This window comes from Podarcis cretensis (genome assembly GCF_951804945.1).
Source record: "Podarcis cretensis genome assembly, chromosome: 16".
NCBI lineage: Eukaryota > Metazoa > Chordata > Lepidosauria > Squamata > Lacertidae > Podarcis > Podarcis cretensis.
In genome coordinates this window covers 30,556,334-30,583,493 of record NC_137186.1, presented here as the reverse complement: position 1 = coordinate 30,583,493, position 27,160 = coordinate 30,556,334, and the positions used below count along the sequence as shown (strand labels likewise).

The following is a 27,160-nucleotide window of genomic DNA, read 5'->3' as shown; positions in this document are numbered from 1 at the left end:
GATTGAGAGAGCGGTTGCTGAACAGCTTGGCAGGTTTCTGGATGAAACATCGGCTCTGGATCCATTCCAGTCCGGCTTCCGCGCTGGTCATGGGACCGAGACGGCTCTGGTCGCCCTAACAGATGATCCCCGCAGGCAGCTGAATCGAGGCGGGTCGGGGCTGCTGATTCTTCTAGACCTGTCAGCAGCCTTCAACATGGTCGATAACGAACTCCTGGACCACCGCCTTGCCGACGTGGGGATCCAGCGCACAGTCCTTCAATGGCTGCGCTCGTTTCTCTCTGGTCGGGGACAGAGGGTGGCGCTTGGGGGGGAATTGTCATCGCGCCACTCCTTGGTGTGTGGAGTGCCTCAGGGTGCGATTCTCTCCCTGATGCTTTTTAACATCTTTATGCACCCCCTCGCCCAGCTTGTCCGGAGTTTTGGGCTGGGTTGCCATCAGTATACCGATGACACCCAACTCTATCTGTTGATGGATGGCCATCCTGAGTCGGCCCCAGACACACTGACCAGATGTCTGGAAGCTGTGGCTGGATGGTTACGTGGGAGCCGGTTGAAGTTAAATCCTTCGAAAACAGAGGTCCTCTGGCTGGGACGGGACGATATGGGATTAAGGGGCAACTCCCATCTCTTGCGGAGGTGCAGTTAGTGCCAGCACCATCCATTAAGAGCTTAGGTGTAATCTTCGATACCTCCCTCTATGGAGGCGCAGATTACAGCTATAACAAAGGAGGGATTTTTTCATCTCCGCCAAGCTAAGCAGTTGGCTCCTTACCTCCCTCGCCCTGACCTAGCCACTGTGATCCACGCGACGGTCACCTCCAGACTGGATTATTGTAACTAGCTTGACGTGGGGCTGCCCTTGAGACTGACCCAGAAACTCCAGCGGGTGCAGAATGCCGCGGCGAGACTCCTTATGGGGTCTTCACTGCGAGATCACATTCATCTGGTACTATACCAGCTGCACTGGCTCCCGGTGGAGTACAGGATCAGGTTTAAGGTGCTGGTTTTAACCTTTAAGGCCCTATATGGCCTAGGACCCTCGTACCTACAGGACCGCCTCTCCTGGTATGTCCCACAGAGGAACCTAGGGTCTGCAAATAAAAACATCCTGAAGGTCCCAGGCCACAGAGAGGTTAGGCTGGCCTCAACTAGAGCCGGGGCTTTCTCGGCTGCAGCTCCAATCTGGTGGAACGCTCTGTCACAAGAGACTAGGGCCCTGCGGGACCTGACATCTTTCCGCAGGGCCTGCAAGACAAGAGCTGTTCCACTTGGCCTTTGGTCAGGGCGCAGCCTGACTCCCTCCTCTGGCAATCTGCACAGAATTTTGATTAACGGTTGCCATCATTTTGATTTTAATTAATTTTTATAATGAAATGTTTTTAGAATGTTGGATTATTTGATTGTTGTTAGCCACCCTGAGCCCGGCTTTGGCTGGGGAGGGCAGGATATAAATAAATTTTTTTATTATTATTATTCTGTTGCCCTAACTAGAAAGCTTTCTGGTTCTCTATCCCTCCCTGCATCACAAAGATGCCGTGAGAAGGAAGGGGAAGAGACCCGTCTACACTGTTTCAGGCTCCTCTGAGAAATAAAAATAAATAGTAGAATTCATGTTAGGGAACAGGTAGCCAGTTTTTGCTTGTTGCGAGCACGGTAGTCATCAAAAGCCCCAGCATAACCCAGTTTACAAAGATATTTCACCTTTCCTTTTCAATCATGCCTCTGTGGATGAACTGATATTAACTCTTCCCACATCTAGAAGCATGTGAAGCTGTTTTTATTGATTCAGACAATTGGTCCATCTAGCTCAATATTGCCTACACCTGCTGGCAGTACCTCTCCAGGGTTTTAGAAAGTCTCCTGAGACTATCTACATTGAAATAATAATCATTATTTAGAAGAAGGTGCTCAGTCACTGAGCTATAACCTTTTCTCTATCTGATGACGTGCTATCTTCTTCTCCATGAACTTTTGTCTTGTAATGGTCTTAAAAGGTGCTACAGGAATATTTGTGGCATTTACGTATTCATGTTACAAAATGAAACCTCGTATGACAACAGGATAGAGGGCATTAGAATTTAACCCAGACAGACACAGAGTATTCTTCCCACCCTCTCTTCATACACCTTTGAAAGGATATTAACATTGAATTGTTGCACAGGGAGGGGAGGAAATAGAAGGACTTTAGCTTAACGTTTGCTTGGTGGAAAAGTTTTAACAAACCTAACACCAAGACCGAAAAGCCTATGTTAAAAATAATAATAATAATAAATGCAAGGGAAGTAAGCCATGCCACAAAGCCTTTGAGAGCATTTTTATTCAGGGTAGCAAAATGGAATTGCAAGAAAGCCTAGACCAATACAAGAAAAGGTGGTGTAGACTTGGATCTCAAAACGACAAGTTTAGAATTCAGCTTTGTTTGAAGAACCAGACAGAACCAGAAGAAAAAAGTGTGAACGCCTGAGTTGACATTGCATCGCCATTGTACTCTTCTTTCATGCATGCCTCAAATTACACTGCTCTACGGTGTATGGGGGGCAGTCTTGTTGGCCGGTGCAACCCCCACCCCACAACTGTGTGTAAAAGAAATGGGCCTTGGATTTGCAGGCTCCCACTTCCCTCTAACTCCTGTCCTTATGAACCTCTTAATATCCAGGAGTAAGAAGACCATTTCTCAGCTTTTAGGGACTGGGGTCGAGTGGGAAGGGAAGAATCTCTGGACTGCGTGCAGTGCTGCAAGAATTGGCCTTAGCCACTGAGGCCCTCCTCTTAAGAGAAATGGGAGACCCCTTTGCAAGAAGCCCACCTGACCATCCGCTTTATGCACCTACAAAAACTCTTCCTTGCTGATTGGCAGGAGTTTGTGGGCTCTATTGAGAGGCACAGCTGAAGGCAAGCGGGATAATCTTGTAACTAAAGAAGTAGCAGCAGGATCTGAAGCCTTCCGGTTCTCACGTGTTTTGAATTTTCTTCCATCAGATGCGGCCCAGCTGTTCTAGGGGAGAGTGGGAAGCCTTGCCTGAGAGAGCAAGCCACTGAATGCAATTGCAGAAACAATTTCCGTAACTGGGGAACCTAAAGTAAAATGTGCATCGCTGTGCCTGCAGAAACTGCTGTCGTAAGACAATGTCTGCGCCTGCAGAGGTTCTGGGTCGTGTGTTAACATTTTCTGCACCAATGCATCTCTCAGGACAGATCCATTTCTAGCATGCGAACTAGCCTCTCAAACGAAGAACTGTTATACATTGCCTGATCTCAAGACGAGAGGTCAAAAACAGGCATGCCTCCATTCCTAGGTGTAATAGGAAGCAACACCAGAGCAGCACAAAGGTGGGGATTGTCAACAGCGGCTCCTTGAACAATACAGGCCTTTTTCAGAGAGCACCAGTTCACATATAGGCAGTTTTGACCTGAGAAGTTTACAATTGAAAAGCTATATATTCTCACTAGCAACATTAACAAGAGTGACGGATAACATGAGAGCTGTGCGTGTACGGAACTAGGGGGCTAACCATGCTAACGGATGCGACTGGCAGTGAAAACCCAACGGGGCTCAAGTGAGAAGCGCTGGCGATGCAGGATTTACATACACTTCAGCTTGACAGGTGAAATTTGGCATTTTTTTTGTTTATTTTGAATCTGCGTGAGCGTGAATGAAACAAAGTCAGTACCAACTTTCTGCAAATGAAGACACAAAAAAATTGTGGAGATTTTGGTAAATAGACAGTGCTGGTCACCAAGCCTGAACACACACACTTAAGGAAATGCAAGTGTCCATTAAGTAAAAGGTAGTTTTTTTGTTTTTTGTTTTACTTTAATCGCCTACCAAAGAATTTTGTCTAAGAACACTTAAAACAGAGATGCTTCATATCCCAACTTATAAAAGAAAAAACTTTTTTTTGTTTTTTTTTTTACTTTTCAACAGAGAGGTACTTGGCTGTCAATCTTTTACGGTTTGAAATCAAAAGTTGGGAGCGGGGGAGGAGGAGGGAAGAGAGGGGTATACACAAAACATTAAAAATCCAAAAGGTTACTCTACTGCTCCCTTGACGTACGTTAGCCCTAAAATGTAGCAAAGGCAAAGCCCTACTTCCAAACTCCTTACAATTACCCACCTGGGCATGGAAAGGTTTACTAATGCAAGTTCCTGCAAAATAGAATATGATATGTTCTACTTGCGCTCTACTAAGTTTCCACAGGGATGGGGGTCCAAATGCTCACTCGAACCAGGCGTTTAAAACTCAGCAGCTCAGAAGCCACTTTTGGTCACATGGCTAGATCGCATCTTACGGTATCCTAAACTTTAAAACACTAAAAATGAAACCGGAAGGGTGTTGTTTCAAGTTATAAGGGGGTAGAACTTCACCTTACTTGAGAAGAAATGCCTGGGATTAAAAAAGAAAAAAAGAAATACATTTAAGTTTGGCTGACCCCTGAAAATGATTACAGCTCAATTTTAGAACGGCGAATTTCGCGTAAGAATTTTATGAATGGCAGTATGCCCTGGCCACTTACTGCTGAACAGGAATTTCTTGTGTCTCCAGTAACAATCAGACAATCCATCATTACGGGAAGCTAAATTCCACAGGAGAGGGGTAATTAGATGGAAACTGTGTTCAATGACTAGCAATTTGTTTTCTGAAATTAACACTGCATGACGTTTTACTTCTGTAACCCTCCCGAAAAAGCGGGGGTTGGCTGGGGGAACTTTGTTTTCCTCCCCTCCATTTTGGTACCTCTTGGTCCCTAATTTGCAAATTTCCCCATTGCAATGCTGTTCCGAATAATTAAATCATCTAATAGTCTGCATAGATACTAAGAATAAAAGTGTAAAATAAATCTTTAAAAAAAAATCATCACATCCCACTATTCCTTTTTGCTACAGAAAATCCTGTATCAAAAATTTCTCAGAAACAGGACTTAAGTCATACTGTAATTCACTCATGCACACAAAGCTTGGAGTTCCCCATTTAATAAACATTATTGTAATCACATCAGCCGAATTTACACGAGATCTAGGCTCGGTTCTGATTATTTTACGGAGTACACGTGGTAGATTTTATTATGTTACAAACTGGAGTTAAGAGAAACTTGAGACCAAGTTCCATAAAGCACAGTGCAACATTTTAAAGAGGGATAAAGGAAGCAAAACTGCCAAACATTCAACTCTTTCTTTTCTTTTTTTTTGCCAGGACAACAAGATAATTTTGCTAAGACATCAGTGCGATGGTGGGGTTTTGTTTCTTTGGGGTGGGGTTTTTTTTTGGGTGGGGAGAGGGAAGGACAAGGGGGAAAACTTAAATGTGGGAGGAAGGAATTGTAAGGAAAATAAGAAATAACAGCCACAACCTTTTGAACTTTTAAGGGCAGATTATAAGTCTACGATATTTTTGATAAATTCTGACAAGGAAAAAAAAAAGAGAAACAGCATCCTTTAAAAGTATATTGAAGCAGTGATTTTAAACAAAGAAAGCAGAACTAGAACATCTTAAATTTTTAATCCTTTCTTTACAGGTTACCTAGCCCACTTTTGATTAAGAAACTGTAGAAAGTTAGTAACAGCCACAAGTTAACACCGAGAGGTGGCACTTGTCAATTTCCCATAGAGTCCTGCTTTGTGGTGTGTCTGAAATGCACTGCTCCAGATCTTCTATCACACATGGCTGACATCAACTCTGTCAGGTTTTTTTTTTTTTTTTAGTCCACTGGTCGCTTTTCACCATATTTCTTTGTAAACTCTTCAGCGTTCTTACAGAATTTTTTACGGTCCTTAGAGTATTCTTCGGCTAGGTCGGCCCGAAGTGGGTGCTCGGGCTGGGGGTCGTTCACCAGTGCTATGAGGGACTGGATTACTGCCGAAAGAAAGCACGGAAGATGTCAGTATTGATGTGTGAGAGCCGGGTTGGGGGGGAAAGAGTATTTCAGTACACCCAAGCCTATTGGTTTTTTTACTTTTAAACAAGCAGAGGTTTTCAATCGCCCATGGCCGCCCGCTAAAGGCGCTACTAATACCACATAAACAAAGCTATTAAATCCCATGAGAAGTTGAACTTTCAAACTGCAGCCCTAAACACCGATGGATTGAAGCTGAAACACGAAGGGAGGAGAGTGTGAACCTGACAATCATTCTGGGCTTGCTCAGCAATGGTTTGGCAAGCTGGCGTTATTGCATCCAAAAGGGTCCAATGTCTGCTTGTATTTCTGACCAACTTATGAGAAAATAGGGAATTAATCTCATGACTGTACAGCGATAGTGTCCTTTTCCCAGGTTTACTTTGCAGTTCCTTTTTTCTTTCACCCAGATTTCAATAAAGAGTTTGTACATTATGATAAATTATTATTATTATTAGATGTCAAAGAGAAAAATAACTATCAAACTTTTAGAAGACACCGGAAGGCAGCCCCGTTTAGGGAAGCTTTTAATGTTTAATAGGTTATTGTATTTTAGTGTTCTGTTGGAAGCCGCCCAGAGTGGCTGGGGAAACCCAGCCAGATGGGCGGGGTAGAAATAATAAATTATTATTATTACAGAACTGCTGCTGTCAAAGTCTAACCACGGTACAGCCAATGTTTTATGAGGGTTTACGGTCAGATGTTGTATGCCATCCCTTGTGGTGGCTGCATCCCACCCCCTGAAGATTAGAACTAAAGCCCTCATTAAACAAAACCTTTTACAGTTAACTCTACTTAAATTCCCACTAAAAATATAAATTAGTCTGAGAGAAACCATGGCCATCTGCTGGAAGTCTTACCTTGATCAGTTTTGGTGGCTGGCTTCCAGTTTTCAGCACTAATTACTGGCAAACAAACCTGCCCCTTTTCATCGATGTTAGGGTGATAGATCTTTGTTTTAAATGTAATCTTGGGAGGTTTGAATGGATACTCTGCTGGAAAGTTGATTTCGATTCTGAACGCACCCTTGTCGTACGGAGGATTGTCCTGGAATGAGAAGATATTGAGAACAGTTCAATACGGGACAGGTAGATTTCAGAGGAATCACCCACAAAATGTTGGCTTCAGAACTGTGGCTATAATGTTTTCATTCATATAAACATTAATATATGAATGATTCAAAATCAATATACCAGGAGTTGTGTTATGTGTCACAGAAAAGATGCCAAAGGCTGATAAGGAGGAGTCTAGTGATGAATTCGGCTACTAGAAGCAACATGCAGGACAGTGTTTTGCAGAATGAACTGGTACTTGGGAGATTTGTATTGAACTCTAAAAGCTGTGGCTTGCTAAAACAAACCAGCAACAGAACTGCAGGCTGGGGGGGGGGTGTCAACAGAAAGGCTTTTCAAAGCAACTTGCTGTCAATGAATAAACACCACCACTGCTGCCTCTCTCCAAGGAAAGCTTTAAGTGTGGGAATGGAGAATTTCCATGCCCCTCTATTCCGTCACATGTAGCTTGACCCACTTTTAGACTTGCCTTCCTGGCTATCACTGAAGCTCTCTTTTCCCCACCCAAGGACACATTTATTTCCCCCACTGACTTACCATGATAAAACCTCATTTTCAATAACAAACAAATACATAATCAAAATATAATAGCAGCGAGGATGGGAGGGATAAACAAACAAAAAAAAAAACAGCAAAAATCCAACAGCAGCAATGAGTCGCCAATTATCCATTGAATGACCTGGGGATTAGAACAGCTTTTGGTTGGTGTCTAAAAGGTAGTCACTCCCTGTCAAGCCTTCAAAAAGGATATTCTATAGATCAGATTTCTGGGGTGCCGCTACAGAACAGCCCAAATACCTTTTCCTTCAAAGGCCAGTTCTTCAGTGAGTGGGAACAGGACCAGCACCCCATAAATCCGACTTGTGTATCGAATACCCTTGCAGTTCAAAAACAAGAACGAAAGGCACAATTCCACATGCTTCCATTCTATGATGTGTGGTTTGTGTAACGAGCATCCCTCTAGTGCATCTTACCCTCCTTCACTTCAAGCCTTCTCCCTGCTCATAGTACACCCACACCATGCTGTCCCTCTGGCTCACTCAATATATGCCTCCTGGCTCTTTCTACTCCTCTCCCCTCCTGCTTCTCTCCCTGTTGATCACTCCTAGCTCACGCTCTCTGCCTCATCCCCTGACGCTGCTGCAATAACAGCGTTCTCTCTACCAGGAAATACAGTGGTGCCTCGCAAGACGAAAAGAATCTGTTCCACGATTCTCTTCGTCTAGCGGTTTTTTCTTCTTGCGAAGCAAGCCCATTGACGGCTTAGCGGATTAGCGCTATTAGCGGCTTATCAGCTTAGCGGATCAGCTGATAAGCGGCTTAGCAGCTTAGAAAAAGGGGGGGAAGGGGGAAAAAGTCGGAAAAACTCACAAGACATTTCGTCTTGCGAAGCAAGCCCATAGGGAAATTCGTTTTGCGAAGCACCTCCAAAACGGAAAACCCTTTCGTCTAGCGGGTTTTTCGTCTTGCGGGGCACCACTGTAAAAGCATCAGGGAAAGAGCTGGGTGCCTAGGTCGCGTGGCACTCAATAGACACAAAAGCTAGCTGCCATTTTTGCGCCTCACTGGTCTGAAACATCGTGTTAAAAACCAAACTTTCCCTAAAGCTGAAGTTTAAAATTCAGTAAGGAAACCTGCATTCAAGAGCAACACCAGTTAAAAGAACAAATGAACTAATGAATCCATGGAAACAGTGGCTGCAAGGAACCAGAAGGCAAACGCAGTTTGAGATCATTTAAAAATGGGAGGGGAGGGATTAAAAATTACGCAGGAACATCTCTTCAAGGAGGCGAATCCAATGGCCAGCACTTGGAATGGCCTGCACCACCCAAGAGGCTTAGGTGCTTGTGTTGCTGACTGAGAACGCCACATGGCAAATCACAACTGAAACCAAGGGATGGAGGGAGGCTTACTGCACAAAGGAAAACATCTTGGAAAATCCCCACTCTTTTGGATCCATACCAACTGTGTGCTCATAGATTCAGTAACCTTTAAAATTCTAGCCATCCTGCCTCTAAGGCAGGAGCGGCTAGACATCAAGTTTATCAATGCAAAAGATGGGAAGGCAGAAGAACAGGGTGCCTCTGAAGATACACAAAGCTTAGGGATGTTTTTAGAAGCAGGATGAGATTGAGCTCACCGCTTATCCCCACATGTCCTTTCCTGGTAGGCTTTCTTCATTTTGGCAGCCTAATTTTAAGCAGGAACAGTCATTTGTTGTTGCTTTCATTGAGCAACTATCCAATCGGACCGAACACGGGTTAGAGCTCAACTTCGAGCCTACTAAGTGGTGAAAGCGATGGCGAAGAGAACCTTCTTCGCCACCTCTTTTGCATCTGCAGAAAACAGCAGGAGACTTCTTTAGGTGGTCCGAAATCTAACAGAACCACCTTCATTATCGGGGTCTGGTGAAGAACCCAAGATCTCCTGCAATGATTCTGCAAAGTTTTTTGCAGATAAAGTCACTCAGATTCGGAAAGAGGTAGGTTCCGCTGTGGTAGTGAGGCCAGGGCGGGAAAGCGCTAGAGTCCTGTCTGGTCAAGTTGCGTGGGATCAATTCCAATCTGTTACCTCTGAGGATGTGGACGGGTTATTAAACCGCTTCTTTTAAAAAAAAATTGGACCTGGCCAATATGGCCAACTATCGCCCAGTCTCAAATCGTCCATTCTTGGGCAAGGTGATTGAGTGAGTGGTTGCTGAAGAACTCCAGGCACACCTGGAGGATGTGGACCATGTGGATCCCTTTCAATCGGGATTCAAGCCTCATCATGGGACTGAAACTGCGGTTGTGCTGGTCAATGATCTCTGGTGGGCCAGGGACCAAGGTAAAAGCTGTTTCCTGGTCCTGCTGGATCTCTCAGTGGCCTCAGACACAACCGATCATGACATCCTTCTGGACCATCCAGAGGAGTTGGGAGCTGGGAGCACTCTCCTTCCTTCTGGGCTGCATCCAGAAGTGGTGTTGCGGGGGAGTGTTCAGACCCCTGGGCTCTCACTTGTGGGGTGCCTCAGGGCTCGGGTCCTCTCCCATGCTTTTTAACATCTATATGAAGCTGCTGGGAGAGATCAGGGGGTTTGGGCTGGGCGTTCACCAGTATGTGGATGATACCCAGTTCTACCTCTCCTTCAAATCTGAACAAGTGAAGGTCCTGTGTGAGTGTCTGAAGGTGGTTGGAGGATGGATGGCAGCTAACAGATTGAGGCTGATTCCTGACAAGATAGAAGGACTGTTTCGGGGGGACAGGGGGCGGGCAGGTATGGGGGACTCCCTGGTCATGAATGGAGTAACTGAAGGATCAGGTGCACAGCCTAGGAGTCATTTTGGACTCACAGCTGTCCATGGAGGTGCAGGTCAATTCTGTGTCCAGGGCAGTGGTCTACCAGCTCCACCTAGCACGCCAGTTGAGACCCTACCTGCCTGTAGACTGTCACAAGTGGTGCATCCTCTGGTTATCTCCCGCTTTGACTACTGACTATGTGGGGCTACCTTTGAAGGCGACCCGGAAACTACAACTAATCAAGAACGTGGCAGCTAGACTGGTGACTGGAAGTGGCTGCCTGGACCACATAAGTCCAAAAGGATCTTCATTGCCTCCCAGTACGTTTCCAAGCACAATTCAAAGTGATGGTGCTGACCTTTAAAGCCCAAATGGCCTTGGCCCAGTATACCTGAAGGAGCGTCTCCTCCCACATTGTTCAGCCTGAACACTAAGGTCCTCCTCCAAAGGTCCTCTGCTGGTTCCCCCACTGCGAGAAGTGAGGTTAAAGGGAATCAGGCAGAGGGCCTTCTTGGTAGTGGCACCCTCCCTGTGGAACACCCTCCCTTCAGATGTCAAGGATATAAACAACTATCTGACTTTTATTATAAGACACCTGAAGGGAGTCCTGTATCAGGAAGTTTTTAATGTTTGATGTTTTACTATGTTCTTATATATGCTGAGAGCTGCCTAGAGTGGCTGGGGAAACCCAGCTAGATGGATGGGGTAATAATAATAAAATTATTATTTTTTATTATTATCACCAGGTACAAATGACCTCAGTAGTGCTTTTGGAAAAGAAGCTGCTTTCACACTCACAGGAACAATAAGCCCTTGCCAAGTCAATAAGTTAGCTTCATCAACTTGGATATTACGGAAGTTCTTCATTCCACATTTGCGGATTTCTTCAAGCTCCTACAAATCAAGAATAACAAAAAAAGAATGTTAGAAAGAAAAGCCAGAAAACAGTTAACAGTTTAGGAAAACACACATTACTTTTTTCCTTTCGTATTAAGTAGATGGGGATTGAAAAATGAATCAACTGCTGATTTCATGGCTATGCTGAGAGTAAGTTTTGTTTATGTTTCTCTAATTTGTGCCAGACATAAAATAAAATAAATACCACTACTGATAAAAATAATGTACTTTCAGTCCCACTATTTTCAATGAGAAAGACTTCAGCAGGTACTCCCACTAAAATTACTGAGACTTGAAAGTGCTTCACATACCCCAAATGCAGTAATCCATAGAAGAACCAAGCATATGTCAGAATTATATCAGCATACTGCAGTATATTACCTTAAGGCCAAAGCCAAGAGATGAAGATTACTATTGAGCAGGTTTGACTGTTTTAAACCAATGCAGTTATTAAATAATTAATTTAACATATTGCAATTGTAACCCATTTTTAGAAATTTTTTGTAATGAAAAAGGGGGACAGTGTTTGTTAAAAAAGTAATAAATAAATAAATTATGATTTATACACACCAAGAGAGAGAGAGAAAAAAAAAAACCCTAGAGAACACATCAGGTTCCATCAGTCTCAGAGGACAGTCCATTCCTCATATCACTTGGGGCAAAGACTACATCAAAGGCGTCTCCTGCCTGATGTGTTGGACCAATGAGCATTTTAGAGAGATGCATAATTGTCACGGAGACCATGAAGTCTCTAGCTGGCTCAGTATCTTCTGTGTGGATATTGAAGTCCCCTAGGAATATCATCCTGGCGTGAATGAGACCACCTCATTCAGCCCTGCTGGGCAACAGGGAAGTTTATGGTTTGGGAAGGGAGGCAACTTTCATTTGCATTTGTTTTTCAAAAAATGTTTAATCCAGAGGTATTGCACAAGAGTGTTACTCAGCAATGCCAACATTCTGACGAACCAGCACTGCTATTTCATTCTCCAATGTTATCCCCTGCATGTTCGGGTCTTGAGAACAGCGTTCAAAACTCCCATTGCTCTAGGTGCATTTTGTGACAGGGAATTTCATTAGTGCGAGCAGTTTCTGAGCTCTGGGCGCAGTCCTGCACCTAAGATTTCAGATTAAAACTGCACAGTGGAAGGAAAGGAGGGCCTTTTTCTGCCTCCTCACTTCCAGCCACTCTCTGAAGAGACCCTCTTAAGAATATCAGGGAGGGGGGCAAGGGAAGCATGGCTTTGTTTTCTGCTGTCTTCAGATGAGGACTAGACCATGTGGGAAATGAACATAAGATTTTAGCTGCAGTTCATTCATTTTCAGCTTTCTATTCTTTATTTAAAAAGTGCACCTATTGTTGCGCCCATAACCTAGGTTTAAGGTGCCATTTAACTCCTAGCTTTCATACCTCAGTTTCTAACACTGCTAGAGAGCACAGGTCCTCTGAACTGGGTTGAAGAAATTTTGAAATGCCGTCATACTTAAGTTGCCCCAGTGTGCCGGCTTACTTATGATGTCGTGCCATAATCTAGTAGCAGGTACACTGACTGGGAAGTTTCATCACGAAGAGACAGGTGCAAACTTAGCTATGGTAAGGTAAAGGGACCCCTGACCGTTAGGTCCAGTCGCGGACGACTCTGGGGTTGCGGCACTCATCTCGCTTTATTGGCCGAGGAAGCCGACATACAGCTTCTGGGTCATGTGGCCAGCATGACTAAGCCGCTTCTGGCAAACCAGAGCAGCGCACCAAAACACCGTTTACCTTTCCGCTGGAGCGGTAACAATTTATCTAATTGCACTTTGACGTGCTTTTGAACTGCTAGGTTGGCAGGAGCTGGGAGCAAGCAACAGGAGATCACCCCGTCGCGGGGATTCAAACCGCCAACCTTCTGATTGTCAAGCCCTAGGCTCTGTGGTTTAGACCGCAGCGCCACCCGCATTCCTTTAACTACGGTAGGTCACAGCTATTGCTATTGCCATAGCAATAATACTTTACTTCTTGTAAACTTGCTGAAAGCTAAAGGTAAACAGACCTGGTATGGTGTTTCTCCACTGATCCCAAGTAGAACACATAGGAACAGCAAAGAAAAGGCAAACACTGGCTATACTGTCAAAACCCAAAGATGCCAGCAAATAATAATTGTATATAAATAGAAACTGGCATTATGGAAAGACATGCTATCCATACTTATATGAACAAAGGGGACAAAGAGCACTGAAAAAGATTCTCAAACTTCATCACAACAGGCCTTCCCAAAATAAACTATTCACCTGGCAAGACTCATCCATGCAAGAAGCCCTCACATCAGTAAAATGGGAAGGACAAAATGAGATCCCATGCAGAAAGCATTCAGACTGATTCTACAGAAGCAAAAGCATGTGGTCCACTGACTTCCCCTTCCCTAAGGAGATACAGTTTGTGTATGTAGTCAAGGAGAATTTATTTCCCTTGAAAACTGGCCAGGCCGCCCTAGCAATAGCCTACCTGAAAGTCGTGAGAACACTTTGCTTTTATTTAATGCATTTTACCACACTCTTTTGGGACACGGGTGGCGCTGTGGGTAAAAGCCTCAGCGCCTAGGGCTTGCCGATCGAAAGGTCAGCGGTTCGAATCCCCGCGGCAGGGTGCGCTCCCGTCGTTCGGTCCCAGCGCCTGCCAACCTAGCAGTTCGAAAGCACCCCCGGGTGCAAGTAGATAAATAGGGACCGCTTACTAGCGGGAAGGTAAACGGCATTTCCGTGTGCGGCTCTGGCTCGCCAGAGCAGCTTCGTCACGCTGGCCACGTGACCCGGAAGTGTCTCCGGACAGCGCTGGCCCCTGGCCTCTTGACTGAAATGGGCGCACAACCCTAGAGTCTGTCAAGACTGGCCCATACGGGCAGGGGTACCTTTACCTTTACCTTACCACACTCTTTTAACTGAAAAGGCTCTCGGAGCAGCTTACAATGATCAGTAGTAACACAGTCCTCGCCTTCAGACTTACAAATTGAAGAGCGTGACACACAAGAGAAGGCAAGGATACAAACTGAAGAGCGTGACACACAAGAGAAGGCAAGCATTGAACCAACGACTTTTACATGCAAGCATTAGGCTCGGCTACTGAGCTATAGTCCTCCCTGTTGTATTTACAACAAAGCCAACCATTAGCAGATATAAGGTGACTGACCAGGACTTTTTTTTAAAAAAAGCCTGATCCACCTGGATTTATCACTGGTGCCTACTGTCATGATGTACCCACACAATAACAAAAAAATAACTGCAACTTTTGCTGCATTCCCATGAAATGAAAAAGTACTCTGATGGAAGTCCATTGTAAGGCTCAATGTATAGTTATTTTTAAAATGTCTCAGTAAACTGCTAAAACTGTGCAAAGCTCAGTACAATCTGACATGGCACTCTGCAAATAGCTTATTGTACACCTATGGAAATAAACATAAAACAAGCAGGAAACAGCCAATGGAATGCGAAACTTAGGCAACAGGTTTTTGTTGAGTCTCTCCTTTAGTGTGACTAATCACTTCCCTTAGTATAGAAACTAGCTACTCTGTTAGTATCAAGGTTAATTCAAATCACCAAAGAAAAAAATGCCAGATTATAATCACAGATTTCTTCAAACGAGCCTATTTGCTGATCATAAACTGATTGCTGCAATCATAAAAATATGGTAGGCTTTTGCAGACAGGTGCTAGCTGGAATACTCAAAGGATCTATTCCCTTTCAGGTTTCCTTTCTGTTTTGATCTGCCTGTCTCCTTTCTTATACAACTGCCCTTTTCTACCTGACTCTTGCCCCACAAGGAAGTACAAAATCTCAACCAGAAGAAAGGTCTGGTAATCGTTACTCAGCAGTGTTCTCTATGAGACTGAAGGTAAAGGCCCATGAAATGGTCAAATGCTTACAGCAGGCTTAGGGAACCTAAAGCCTACCAGATGTTTGACTACAACTCTCATTATCCCTGGCCACAGGCTGGGATTGATGGGAGTTAAAAACCTTCAACATTTGCGAGACCACAGGCTGGCCAGTCCTAGTTTACAGTACTGAAAGAACCAAGTGAAGAGATCAGACTGCTATTAAGCACAAAAAATGAGTCACAGTCACCCAGATCTGTCAGTGGATGACACCTGTGGCAGTCTGCCCAGCCCCTGGCCCTTAGCAACAAGCTATAAAGTAGGTACAAAATCTATTGTGCCATGCAATGATCAACAAAGATGTTTTCCCCTAGTTCTTTGTAAGAAAAAGCAATTGGTTCAGTTTTAAGCGGTTACTTTAAGAGAGCAGCTTCTCATAGCTGAAACTCAAATACAAATAGTCTCCACCTCCCTTATCCTAAACCAATTAGCCATTCTGAATCAAAATGTATTTAAAAGTCTTCCTAATTGGAACAGATTAGAAAAAGCTAACAAAAAATGATATTTAAGGAGATGTGGTTCCATACTACTATTTAATGTGAATGAAACATTATACAGTGGTACCTCAGGTTAAGTACTTAATTCGTTCTGGAGGTCTGTTCTTAACCTGAAACTGTTCTTAACCTGAAGCACCACTTTAGCTAATGGGGCCTCCTGCTGCCGCTGGAGCAGGATTTCTGTTCTCATCCTGAAGCAAAGTTCTTAACCCGAGGTACTATTTCTGGGTTAGCGGAGCCTGTAACCTGAAGCGTATGTAACCCTAGGTACCACTGTAGTGCACACATTTAACATTATGTCTTTTGATAGCCTATCAATATAGCTATGACTACGTACAGAGTTTTGTCTGAAGCACTGTCAAGATATGTAACATTGCAAGGCCTCCGGCCTGGCAGTAAACAAGCTAGTGCAGACCATAAGAGGGTCTCAATAAGACACATAAGGGCACTGAAAAAGGCAGCCCAGCTGTTTGTAAAGAAAATCAGGAGGGTCTTCAGATATGGTATCTGCTCAGTTGTTCACACTTGGCTATTAAAAGTTCACTCAGCACTTGGGCTGTGCATGTATATATATTTAAAAACATATATGGGCAAGGCTCACACTGAAAATGAACAGGAAAGGGGGACTCCTGGTTGTCAGAATGCAATCTGTAGGTCTGGCCTTCCACAACCTGATGCCCTCCAGGTGTTTTCAATTAAAACTCCTATTTAACCCAAGCCAGAGTGGTCATATTGGGGAAGATTAAAGGTAAAAAAAGGTAAAGGACACCTGGACGGTTAAGTCCGGTCAAAGGTGACTATGGGGTTGTGGCACTCATCTCACTTTCAGGCTGAGGGAGCCGGCATTTGTCTGCATAGTTTTCCAGGTCATGTGGCCAGCATGACTAAGCCGCTTCTGGCACAACGGAACACCATGACAGAAACCAGAGCGCACAGAAACGCAGTTTACCTTCCCGCCGGAGTGGTACCTATTTATCTACTTGCACTAGCATGCTTTCAAACTGCTAGGTTGGCAGGAGCTGGGACAGAGCAACGAGAGCTCACCCATGGTATCCCAAAGGCAGACAGCAGACTTCCCACATCTTACTGAACCATCTTCAGAGATAGGAAGCAATGCCTTCAGTAGCATAAAAGGGGCTGACCTACTAATGGCCACGAGGGCACCACCCTTTCCCCTTTCTGATACAAATTAGTAGCACAAGCCACAATGACTGTATAAAGTGTCCCATTTGCTCGCATTTCTGTGAAACAGAAAGGAGCATAGAATCAGTGGCAGTGATAATGAAGAATGGAATATAGCAGTGAAATCTGGGGCAGCAGTCAGGATTTGGGGAAACAGCTACTTTGGCATGTAAGAGGGTGATCAAAGAGGAGTTGAAAGGTCCGGGGAAGATGCTCAGATCCAAAGAGGAAACACTGGGAATGGTGAAGGGATTTTGGCAGGCAAGATGAGGAAGGGTGGTACTGGGATTCCATAGCAAAGTTTTGTTTTGTTTAGAAGTTGGCACCTCCACACCACCAGCGATTCCCACCTACCCACATGCGATAAATTGGTGGTGTGGAACCCAGGCCTCTGCCAAGTTTCGTACGGTAACCCATTTTTATTTGCTTAATCTCCATTTTGAAATTCATTATTTCATTTCATTTTGAAGCCCCTCGACTTCTGAATAATGGCAACATGGATCACATATTATTGTCTCTCTGGCTTCATACTGAATTTTCAATAGTTGGTGGCTTTTAAAACAAACAACAACAACATACCGCCACATTTCTTTCTGTCTGTTAACCATTCCTACACCACTTGCAATGTTGTCTGCTGTTGACACGATTCCGGCATTGGCAACATGCTCTTCTGGAAGTTTCATGGGGAAAATATGTCACAAATCAGAAGGAAGCAGCTAGCTAGCAATGGATGCTAACAGTCCCTTTTGAGGAAATTGGGCAATTTTAAAAGAGAAGCAGAAGTTCAACAATGCTGAGTGACAATATGATGGGAATCCAGCATATAGTATTGCTTGTAATCTTTACCATTAAAACACTTCAACCTCCTTTGCTGAAATCACTCATGTACCTTTCACTCTGCACTTTGCCCATCATTTCCTTTTCAGGAGACAAATCCTGCAGCATATCTTAAAGAATGAATCTCCACCCACCAACTAGTATTACTATGCTCAAATATTCAAAATGATAGCACACATTTAGATTTAAAACACACTGGAAGCTCTAACTTTGCATTCTTGCTTCTAAACCTTAAATACACAAATCAATCATAATCTCAGCCTTCAATCTAATGAGACTCTTTCATCAAACAAAGAAATAAAGAAAGAGAAAAAAGTGAGATTCTAAGAAGAGACAAGGAAATGACTGGAAGCTGCTTGCAGCTTGGAGGCCATATGTTGCTACTCCCAATAAGAAGTGATTCAGAATATCCTCTCCCTCTCCACAAAAAGGAGTTAAGTCTCAAGTTATTGCAATTAAAATTTGATCCTCTATTTTATTGGTGGGGAGGGGAGGAATTCTATTCCCTGTTCTGAATATTGTATGGACTCCCTGTCAGAAGCCCTGCAGAGCCACTGCCAGTCAGTGTAGACAACACTAAGCTAGATGGATCAGTGGGTCTGACTTGGTATTAGGCAGCTTCCTAACTAGGCATATAATTCCAATATGGCTATCTTGGAACTATAATATGTCAGGATACTGTCTGATATTGATGAGAGTATTCAGAACAATGACGTCGCTGTTAACTCCAGAGCCCCCCAGTGGCAGTAACCATGCAAATGCATTTTCAAATGAGACACAGACATATATTACTACGCCCATCTAACTTTGCATAAATTTGAATGTTAATTCGTGCTGGCATGCATATTTAAAAACAGCACATTTGCTAACGTTAAGGATGGGCTAAAACAATGAACGGGGGGGGGGGGGTGTCACAGCAAACAATGACCTGTTGAAACTCCTCACTACATGCAATTATATTATTTGCTTTCAAATAATGTGTTCAGTGGTGTATCTGGCAGTAAAAATTTAGCTGAAAATAAAGTTAGAAAAGAATATATGGACCAGCACTCTCCATCTAATCTATAAGTTTTAAACTCATTGTTTTTACCCAAACATGTCCCAGCATTATGGTCTACACGACATATATATCTCCTGCCTTTTTCCCTGACAGGAACACAAGGCGGCTTACATATAAAAATAAGAACAGATAAAAACATGGGGAGAATTGTTAAAAAACAATTAAACATACTATTATATATTTATATTAGTGAGCTTGTGCCCAGTTGCTTGGTGCAGTACCACCACATCAAAGTATCGAACGAAACACACACATATCCGATTTTTTTAAAACAGGAAAAAGTTACTAGCAAAAACATAAATAGCTTGATGAGTCAACAGCTCATTTACAAAAGATCTGAATACAAATGCTCCAAGTTAGTTTCATGGGAGTGTTTGCCGCTGTTAGTTTATGCAGGAGTTCAGCTGAGTAAATGTTTGACTATGTAGCTGTTCAAGCAAAAACTTTTTAAAATCAACCTGCTTGCTATTTCCTTGCCTTTCAGGCAGAAATTTGAAGACAACTGTGTTAACATTTCAATGTTTCTGAACACTCCAAATTTAAAAAGTGAAAATCACAATTTGGGTTTTAAAAAAACTTTTTTAAAAACTTATTTCCCTAAGGAGCTGGTGTCATTTTAATGCCACAAAATGATTTGCTGTAAACATGGGGCAGTTCCTTTCATTTCACCAACTTTAACTGGTAATATACCGTATTTTTCGCTCTATTGGATGCAGTTTTTCCCCTCCAAAAATTGAGGGGAAATGTGTGTGCGTCCTATGGAGCGAATGCAGGCTTCTGCCATAGCCGCGCGCAACCCCTCCGGCAGGGAGAAGCTGCACTGGGCTATGGCTTCTTTAGCCCTGCGCAGCGTCTCCTGGCAAGGAGAGGCTGCACGGGGCTAAAGGGGAAGCCAAAACAGTGAGCGGGATCCATCCCGCTTGCTGCCTTGCCTTGCTCCATAGCTGCGCGCAACCCCTCCGCAAGGAGAGGCTGCACGGGGCTATGGATTCTTTAGCCCCACGCAGCCTCTCCCAGGAGGGAGAGGCTGCAGGGGGCTAAAGGGGAAGGCAAAGCAGCGAGCAGGATCCATCCCGCTCACTGCCTTGCCTTCTTCCATAGCTGCGCACAACCTCTCCGGCAAGGAGAGGCTGCACGGGGCTAAAGGGGAAGGCAAAGCAGCGAGCGGGATCCATCCCGCTCGCTGCCTTGCCTTCTTCCATAGCTGCGCGCAACCTCTCCGGCAGGGAGAGGTTGCGTGCAGCCTGTACGCTGCTCTTTGGGGCTGGGGGGGGGAATATTTTTTTCCTTGATTTCCCCCCCTAAAAACTGGGTGCGCCCTATCGTCCAGTGCGCCCTATGGTGTGAAAAATACGGTACATGGTTTCATACAGCCAAGAATCTTCTATAAATTTGTATCTTCCACCAACATAAAGCGGTCCATTTCATTTCCATGAGAAACAGAAACAAAAAGGTTCTCATGGAAGTGCTCTGGAGGGGTCATTTCAACTCCCATGATGGTGGCAGCACTTTAAAGGAATTTGGGTGTTTATGCACAGAAAACGCAAGGAGTACCTTCTTATGAGCTCTGCAGCAGCCCTGCATTAGCCCCACACCGCCATGTGGGGGTTTGCTGCATGCCCGAACTAGGACAATGTACAGATTTTAACATGCTAATGACACAGTATGGTATCAGTACACACAACACTGAGACAGTGGCTCGCAGAATTGGACAGAAGGACTCCACCAATAGCAAAACAGTGGCCAAACGACACTGCTATGCTGGGACTTGCCCATGACCTTCAGCACAGAACAGCTTTTTAAGGAATGAAACAAGGCCACTACCAGCCCTTTTACATTGGCAATTTATGTTTACTGAACACCACCACACTCTTGTGCAGATGGTCTCAGGTGCACTTCAAACAATTTTTATGGGGAAATGATTGCATACTAAATAAATAAATAGTTTGAAGAAATGTTTAGTAAAACAGCATTAGGCATATTGCTGCTTTCCCTGCTCTTACACTGACGTATTAACAAATAAATTTTCTATATGAATTATCCTACCTCTGTCATTTCTGGGAGAAGATACCATTTTTTTATTTACATCCTGGTAAAATGACATTTGACAAAGCTGAACCGTGCTGGCCCATTTGCCCCCAAATGTAAAGGGTTACTGTGTTGTATTAGAAACAGGAGTTTGAGCCTGCTTTGGCAGCTGTTTGACTGGGACACCGGAGGCCACATTTGGTCATACTCTGTACTAGAACAGAATCAACCAACGAGGCAGCCGCTTTGAAAACAGAAAGGCCAGTATTTTGTCATAGCTTTAGTTAGCCTCTATCTGAACCCATGCTCTACATTCAAGTCATCAAAATTCTATGGTATAGATTTCAATTACTCTCTCTTGGTACCGAGATATAAATTACTAGTTAAATCCATAATACAAGAGAAGGAAATATTATTTGTAAAACACTACATATATTGTATGAGAATTAGAGTTCATACAGACAGATCAGGGAGTGCATGACCCAACTACACTTTTGTTAGTCAAAAGCAATAACATGCCATCTAGTCCTCAGATAATAGTCAAGATATCCTATCATTTTTAGTTTATTTTAAATCAGGGTGCGACAGCACACCAAGACTGAGTGTAAGTGCAGAGCTAAGGTGGGAGTGGGGGGAGTATTAAAGCATTTAAAGAAAGTTGTGGCAAAAATGGTTGCCCAATCCGCATGTGAAAAGATGCTATTACTTAACAGAACCTGTGCTGGAAACTCAGGTATATAAGCTAGGCGCCAAATGGCTCCTGAAACCAAAGTTACAGTCACCAAAATGGGATGTCTAGCTGCCATTTGGGGGCAAGAGAGCTCTAAAGCCTTATTTTTCAAATGATGGACTGAGTGTGATTGATTCTCAGTTAAACATCTGGCTAGTTCAGATGACAACCTTGAGCTAGGTTAAGAGCTTTGAGAACTATTCCTTTTGGCCTATTCCTTCCTCTTTTTCTTATTGATGACTGCTCCTACCCAGGCTGCACAGAAAAAGCCTTTTGGTTCCAGAAATTGATTCCAGTTGTGCAGATTAAATATAACTGATAGAATTATACAGGATGTGGTATTAGTATGTGAAAATAGTCCAGATCCAATGATCCCCAGGCATGCACCTCCAGGCATCTTTACTTGGTCAGAAGAGTCTGATAGTTAGGTGCATAATGCACCTGGTGCCTGGCTAATTTTGAACACTGAGCAGAACAGCCTCATCGGCAAAAAACAAACATAAAAAACCTATGGTACTGGAATTGCTGCTGAGTGGCAGCCTAGTTTGGCATGAGCAACACCTCCAAGAAAAATAAACACTCTTCTTCTTCTTTGGCGATCACTCGTAGCCAAGTAAGATTGTCTTCCATAATACAGTTTTAACATGTTGTGCGGATGCCTGATGATCGTCTTCCAAAGCAACTACTCTATTCCGAACTTAAAAATGGAAAGCGTAATGCTGGTGGTCAACAAAGGAGGTTTAAAGACTGTCTCAAGGCAAATCTTTAAAAAGGTAGTATAAACACTGACAACTGGAAAACAATGGCCTGCAAGCACTCCAGTTGGAGAGCAGCCTTTACCAAAGGTGTCATGGCCTTTGAAGACACTCAAACTCAGGACGCAAGGGAGAAATGTGCCAAGAGGAAGGCATGCTTGGCAAATCCACACTGTGATCAACTCCCGTCCGGAAACCAATGTCCCCACTGTGGAAGGACGTGTGGATCCAGAACTGGCCTCCACAGTCACTTACAGACTCATTGTTAAAACCGTGTTTATGGAAGACAATAAAAACATTCAAAACTTCAGAGGTGTGTCTGGCTTACCACCAGTTACAGACCACTTCCAACAGACACAAGCTGTACTTAAGACAATCGCCTGCCATGAAGCTATTGAAATAGCAATGGATGAGCTTACTCTAGGGTAGGGTGGGAAATGATGACTCCACTTCCATTTAGTGTTCAGAAAATGAATTAACTTCTAAACACAAGTACAAACTTGAGGAGAGAGCTCTAGATTCCATGTAAAACCAGGTTTCAGATGTCCACTCACTGTTTAAAGCAGGAGTATTACCCAGGCAGCATTAACTGCAGCCAGAATGGCCAATGGCAAAGAATGATGGAAGCTGGAGGTCCAACAACATCTGGGGTGCCACAGATTCCCCACCCCTTCTACTAAAATATATTCTGGAAATGCTCTAAAAGGCAATTCTTAACATTTATATTCCATTTACTTACTTCTGTCAACCACCTAACTGTCTGCATATGTAATCACCCTATTTAAATTATCTTAAAAATATTTAACCATGGGGAAATGTTTGCTATGACAAGGCCTGAGAATCTCTGCTTTCCAATAAATTCCAGTTATTTCAGTTTCTGTAGATAGTTCTTAGTAGTTCATCAGTAACTGTCTGATTCAAAATACTATATAAAAGAGTGTATATAAGATAACTCTTGTAACAGACAGGAAGTTTATTGTAATATTTTCTTTTCTTTCAGATTCAACATTTACTTTTGTAAAATGCTAATTCTCTTCTATATGCCAAGATCTAATTCAGGGTTGTGGAACCTGTAGCCCACCAAGTTAAAAAGAGAGGGAATGACAAATTACAGAAGCCAGTCAAGAAAAGGACACACAGTCCCCAGAATTTCTACTGCTTTACGCTGCCATGATGCTATCTCATATTATGGAAACTTTATTTTAGATCAAAACCCAGTATCAGACTAGTAGTGGTAAATACAAGTAGAATTAAATAAACATAAAGGAGGGGTTCGTTATGGACAAAGTGGTTCATGGCTCAGATACAAAATACGGTACCTGATAATTATTATTCTGTGAAGCTCTCACTGAAATCAACATTAAATGAGCCATGTTTAAGTTTCAGAACCAGTGAGGAATATAATTGGCAATTTACTAATAACTTCTAATAGAGTATATAGATTAAAAGCAACTTAGGTTAAAACTACGTTTTTAGTCCGTGCTTCATTCAGCAAATATTATTAAACTGAGAAGTAGACTAAGCAAAGAACAGACCCTGGAGGGGAACATTTCAGATATAAGTATGAAAGTTTCACTTTCCTTTTCAATAAAGAATAATGTCCTTTCTTGGCCTTCTTCAGAAGGAAATGCTGATTACACCACCTCCTTTGCTATAGCAAACAGATATGCATGGGCGGTGAGGGAAGATTAACACACAAATGTATATACATGCTGTGGAAGCATTCTGTACATTTATTTATTAACATCAGTAGCTCAGGCTTACAGCAAGGGAAGGGAACCTTTTTTACTGTCAAAGGCCATGTTCCCTTAGGGGTAATCCACTGAGGGCCACCTGTCAGGAGTGTAAAGGGCCACAACCAGTTTTGAGCAAGGCCTATGTTATTCATTCCATCTTTCCGCCACACCCTTCTCTCTCCTCCTTTTCCTCTCCATCTAGTGTGCTACCAGCTAGGGGGTTAAGAGGAGATAGATCTCTTTTGCAAGAGGCCTGAAATAATCACTGACAAGAGAGATTTCTTCCCCTCTCCTTTCATTGCTCCATTCATTTAAGCATATCCCCACCCCAGTTTCCACATCTCTTTCCAGGTTCATCACACACCTACACTTAGGCCGAAGGCTGCAAGCAGTCCTAGGGCAAGAATTTGCCCATCCTGGTAGACAGCATCAGGACCATGCTGGAGAGCTGCATGTTATATTTTGTCCAAAATTACTTATTTACCATATGCAGCAAACGGCTTGAGAACTACAGCTCTAGTTACAATCTCTACAGGTCTAAAACACCAATATTATAATTATGTGTGTAAATCCTACCAGCATAGGTATGGGCCCAGAAAACACACTGAAAGTCCTGCACTCTCTCCTGTGCAGACTGGTCACTATTCATATATTTGCCTCTTAAACTTTTTAGGAACTGCATACTATTAGTCAAAAACATGCAAATAACTGGTTTAAGGACCGATGGGTGGTGCAGGTGGGATGACAAGGAAAAATAGTTACTCTTATTATAATTATTTGTTGAACTTGTATACCACCCTAGACCCGTATACCTCAGGGCGGTTCAATCTTCCTCTAAAAGTACAATACTATTATTTCTGGCATATCAATACAGAGAGAGTGGATTTAAGTTTTTTTTTTTTTTTTAATTAAAAGAACAGGTTATTTCTTGAAACAAGAACCCACCCCAACTTTTGCTTTACACATAAGCTTAAAGCCATGCTGACAGTAAAAACTGACTACACAAATGGTAAAACTGTTAGGATTTATATATGGTTGTAAGAGCTTCCCAAGTGAAATCTGTTCCCAGTCAGCACCTAAGAAGAATTAAAACAATTTCAATGACATCATTTATTCAATTGTTCACACATTTCCCAAGTTCTGGACAGTAAACTTTACTCACCAAATAAATTAGAAAGCAACCTTACTATGCCTGTACCCAATTATAAACATAGTTCATTGACTAAATGCCATATAACTAATTACATATGCACAGAACAACAACAACAACAACAACTTATTATTTACAAGCCACTCTGGGCAGCTTCCAACAACATTTTAAAAATACATTAAAACATCAGTCATTAAAAACTTCCCTAAACAGGGCTGCCTTCAGATGTCTTCTAAACGTCAGATAGGTGTTTTATTTCTTTGACATCTGGTGGGAGGGCATTCCACAGGGCAGGCACCACTACCAAGAAGGCCCTCTGCCTGGTTCCCTGTAACCTCATTTCTTGCAGTAAGGGAACTGCCAGGAGGCCCTCAGCACTGGACCTCCGTGTCTGGGCTGAATGAGGGGGGTGGATACGCTCCTTCAGGTTTATGATTAAGAATCTCTTAAGCAAAACAAAACCAACTTTTACTCATGACAGGTATCTTAGAAGAGGCATTCCCTCCTGTGAAAGACAAAATGAGAAATGCCTCTTCTATGATGAAGCTTGCCACTAATGGGAATTTGATGAACTTGTGATAAATTCATCAGGGGCACCTTTTTCGTCAAATATTGCAGCGCAATTATAATACAATCTGTCATGCTACAACAGCTGCAAAACTATACGAGTTAGAGAAAGGAATGCGTTAATAGTGACGCAAAAACTGATGATGCATATGCAGAACAGCTTTTAATCTGTGTTTATGAAGGCTGTGGAGCAAACGTCACTCTCTCATCCTAGATATGACTGTATCACTCCAGGGGAACAAGATAGCCTCCTCTGGACTAGTACAGTGTTAATCCGTTGTCGGGGCAAAACGAAACTAATTCACAGGATATGTGTCATCTTAAAAGGCCTAACCGATTTGGGCTGCAAACTCACTTGACGTAGTCACACTTACTCCCAAGTATACGCCAAGCCCTTATTGTGGCACATGCTTTCCAAAGCTCCCCCCCCCCCCATCCTCTTTTGTTGCCCATCCTTGCGGGGGGGGGGGAGAGATCTCCTTCCTTACATAACCCCAGAACCAAATAAAAAGCCACCGCTTTGATCCCGTGCCTGAAGAAGGAAACTTTGGAAGATCTGAAGGCTTTTTGAAGGAAGGCCGCGGGAAAAGGGGGGAAAAAATGAAGGAGGCGGCAAAGCCATCCCCACCTGAAGTGACTTTTGAACCCGTTTTCAGATTACTCAAAGAGTGGGAGATGGCGAGAAACGTGGAAGAATTTCCATTCTTATTTTAAAAAGGAAAAGAGAGATCCACCCCACACGGCCTACTGGATCAAAAATAACGATTTATTCTTTATTCCTCCCCCCCCCCTCCCTCCACAGTTCCCACAAAGGACCGACTTCGAAAGAGTCTCCTCTTTTGTAGCGTCGGAAGCCACCACCCACCTCCTCCCACTCCCGGCGACACTCCGCCCCGAATCCGAAGCGGGGTCCGGGCTCGCCGCCTTCCCTCCTCCCCGGCGAGTGGTGTGGGCTGGCTTGGACGGAGGGGCCGCCGAGCTCCCCCAACCCGGAGACGCCCCAATGGACGCGGGTTGCCCGGAGCGAGGAGGAGGAGGAGGAGGCCGCCGCCGCCGCCATCCCGCCCTTTGCTTAGTCACCGCGGGAGCCCTTTCTCGGGCCGGGGCCGCCGGTGTGAGGAGGGAAGAGGCGGAGGAGAAGCCGCTGCCGCCGCCGCCGCCGGCCTCCAGCCCCTTCCCGAGGCGCTCTCGGGAGCCGAGGCCTACGCTTCCCTCAGGCGCCGGCGGAGGAGGCGAAAAAAGAGAGAGGGAAGAGCGAAGCGGAAGCGGCTCCGGCGGCCCGAGCCGGGGGGGAAAGGGGAAAGCGGGGGAGCGGGGGCTTGGGGAGCCGGGAAGGGACCGCTCTCCTCCTCCGCCCGGCCCGCCAAGAGCCTCCCGCCGCTCCCCACCCCGCCCCGGCCCTGCCCGGCGGGCGAGCTCTCGGATGTTACCTTCATCAGCCTCCTGCTGGCCGCCATCTTGGATCTGCTGCCGCTGCCCCACAATGCATGGCGGCGGCGGCGGCTGCGGACGAGGCGGCTACATAGACCCTGCGCTTCCTGGAGTTGACACGCGCCGGGCGGGAAG

At 44.1% G+C, this 27,160-nt stretch overlaps 1 protein-coding gene across 1 annotated transcript; it reads right to left on the bottom strand.

The window, feature by feature from the left end:
- Positions 1-2,302: 2,302 nt before the first annotated feature.
- Positions 2,303-27,160, bottom strand: UBE2L3 (ubiquitin conjugating enzyme E2 L3). The gene is made up of 4 exons (XM_079957304.1): positions 27,025-27,160; positions 11,046-11,141; positions 6,756-6,942; positions 2,303-5,855 (listed from the first exon to the last, which is right to left on the bottom strand). The coding sequence occupies exons 1-4, from the start codon at positions 27,049-27,051 to the stop codon at positions 5,701-5,703; spliced, it is 465 nt and encodes a 154-aa protein (XP_079813430.1). The 5' UTR covers positions 27,052-27,160; the 3' UTR covers positions 2,303-5,700.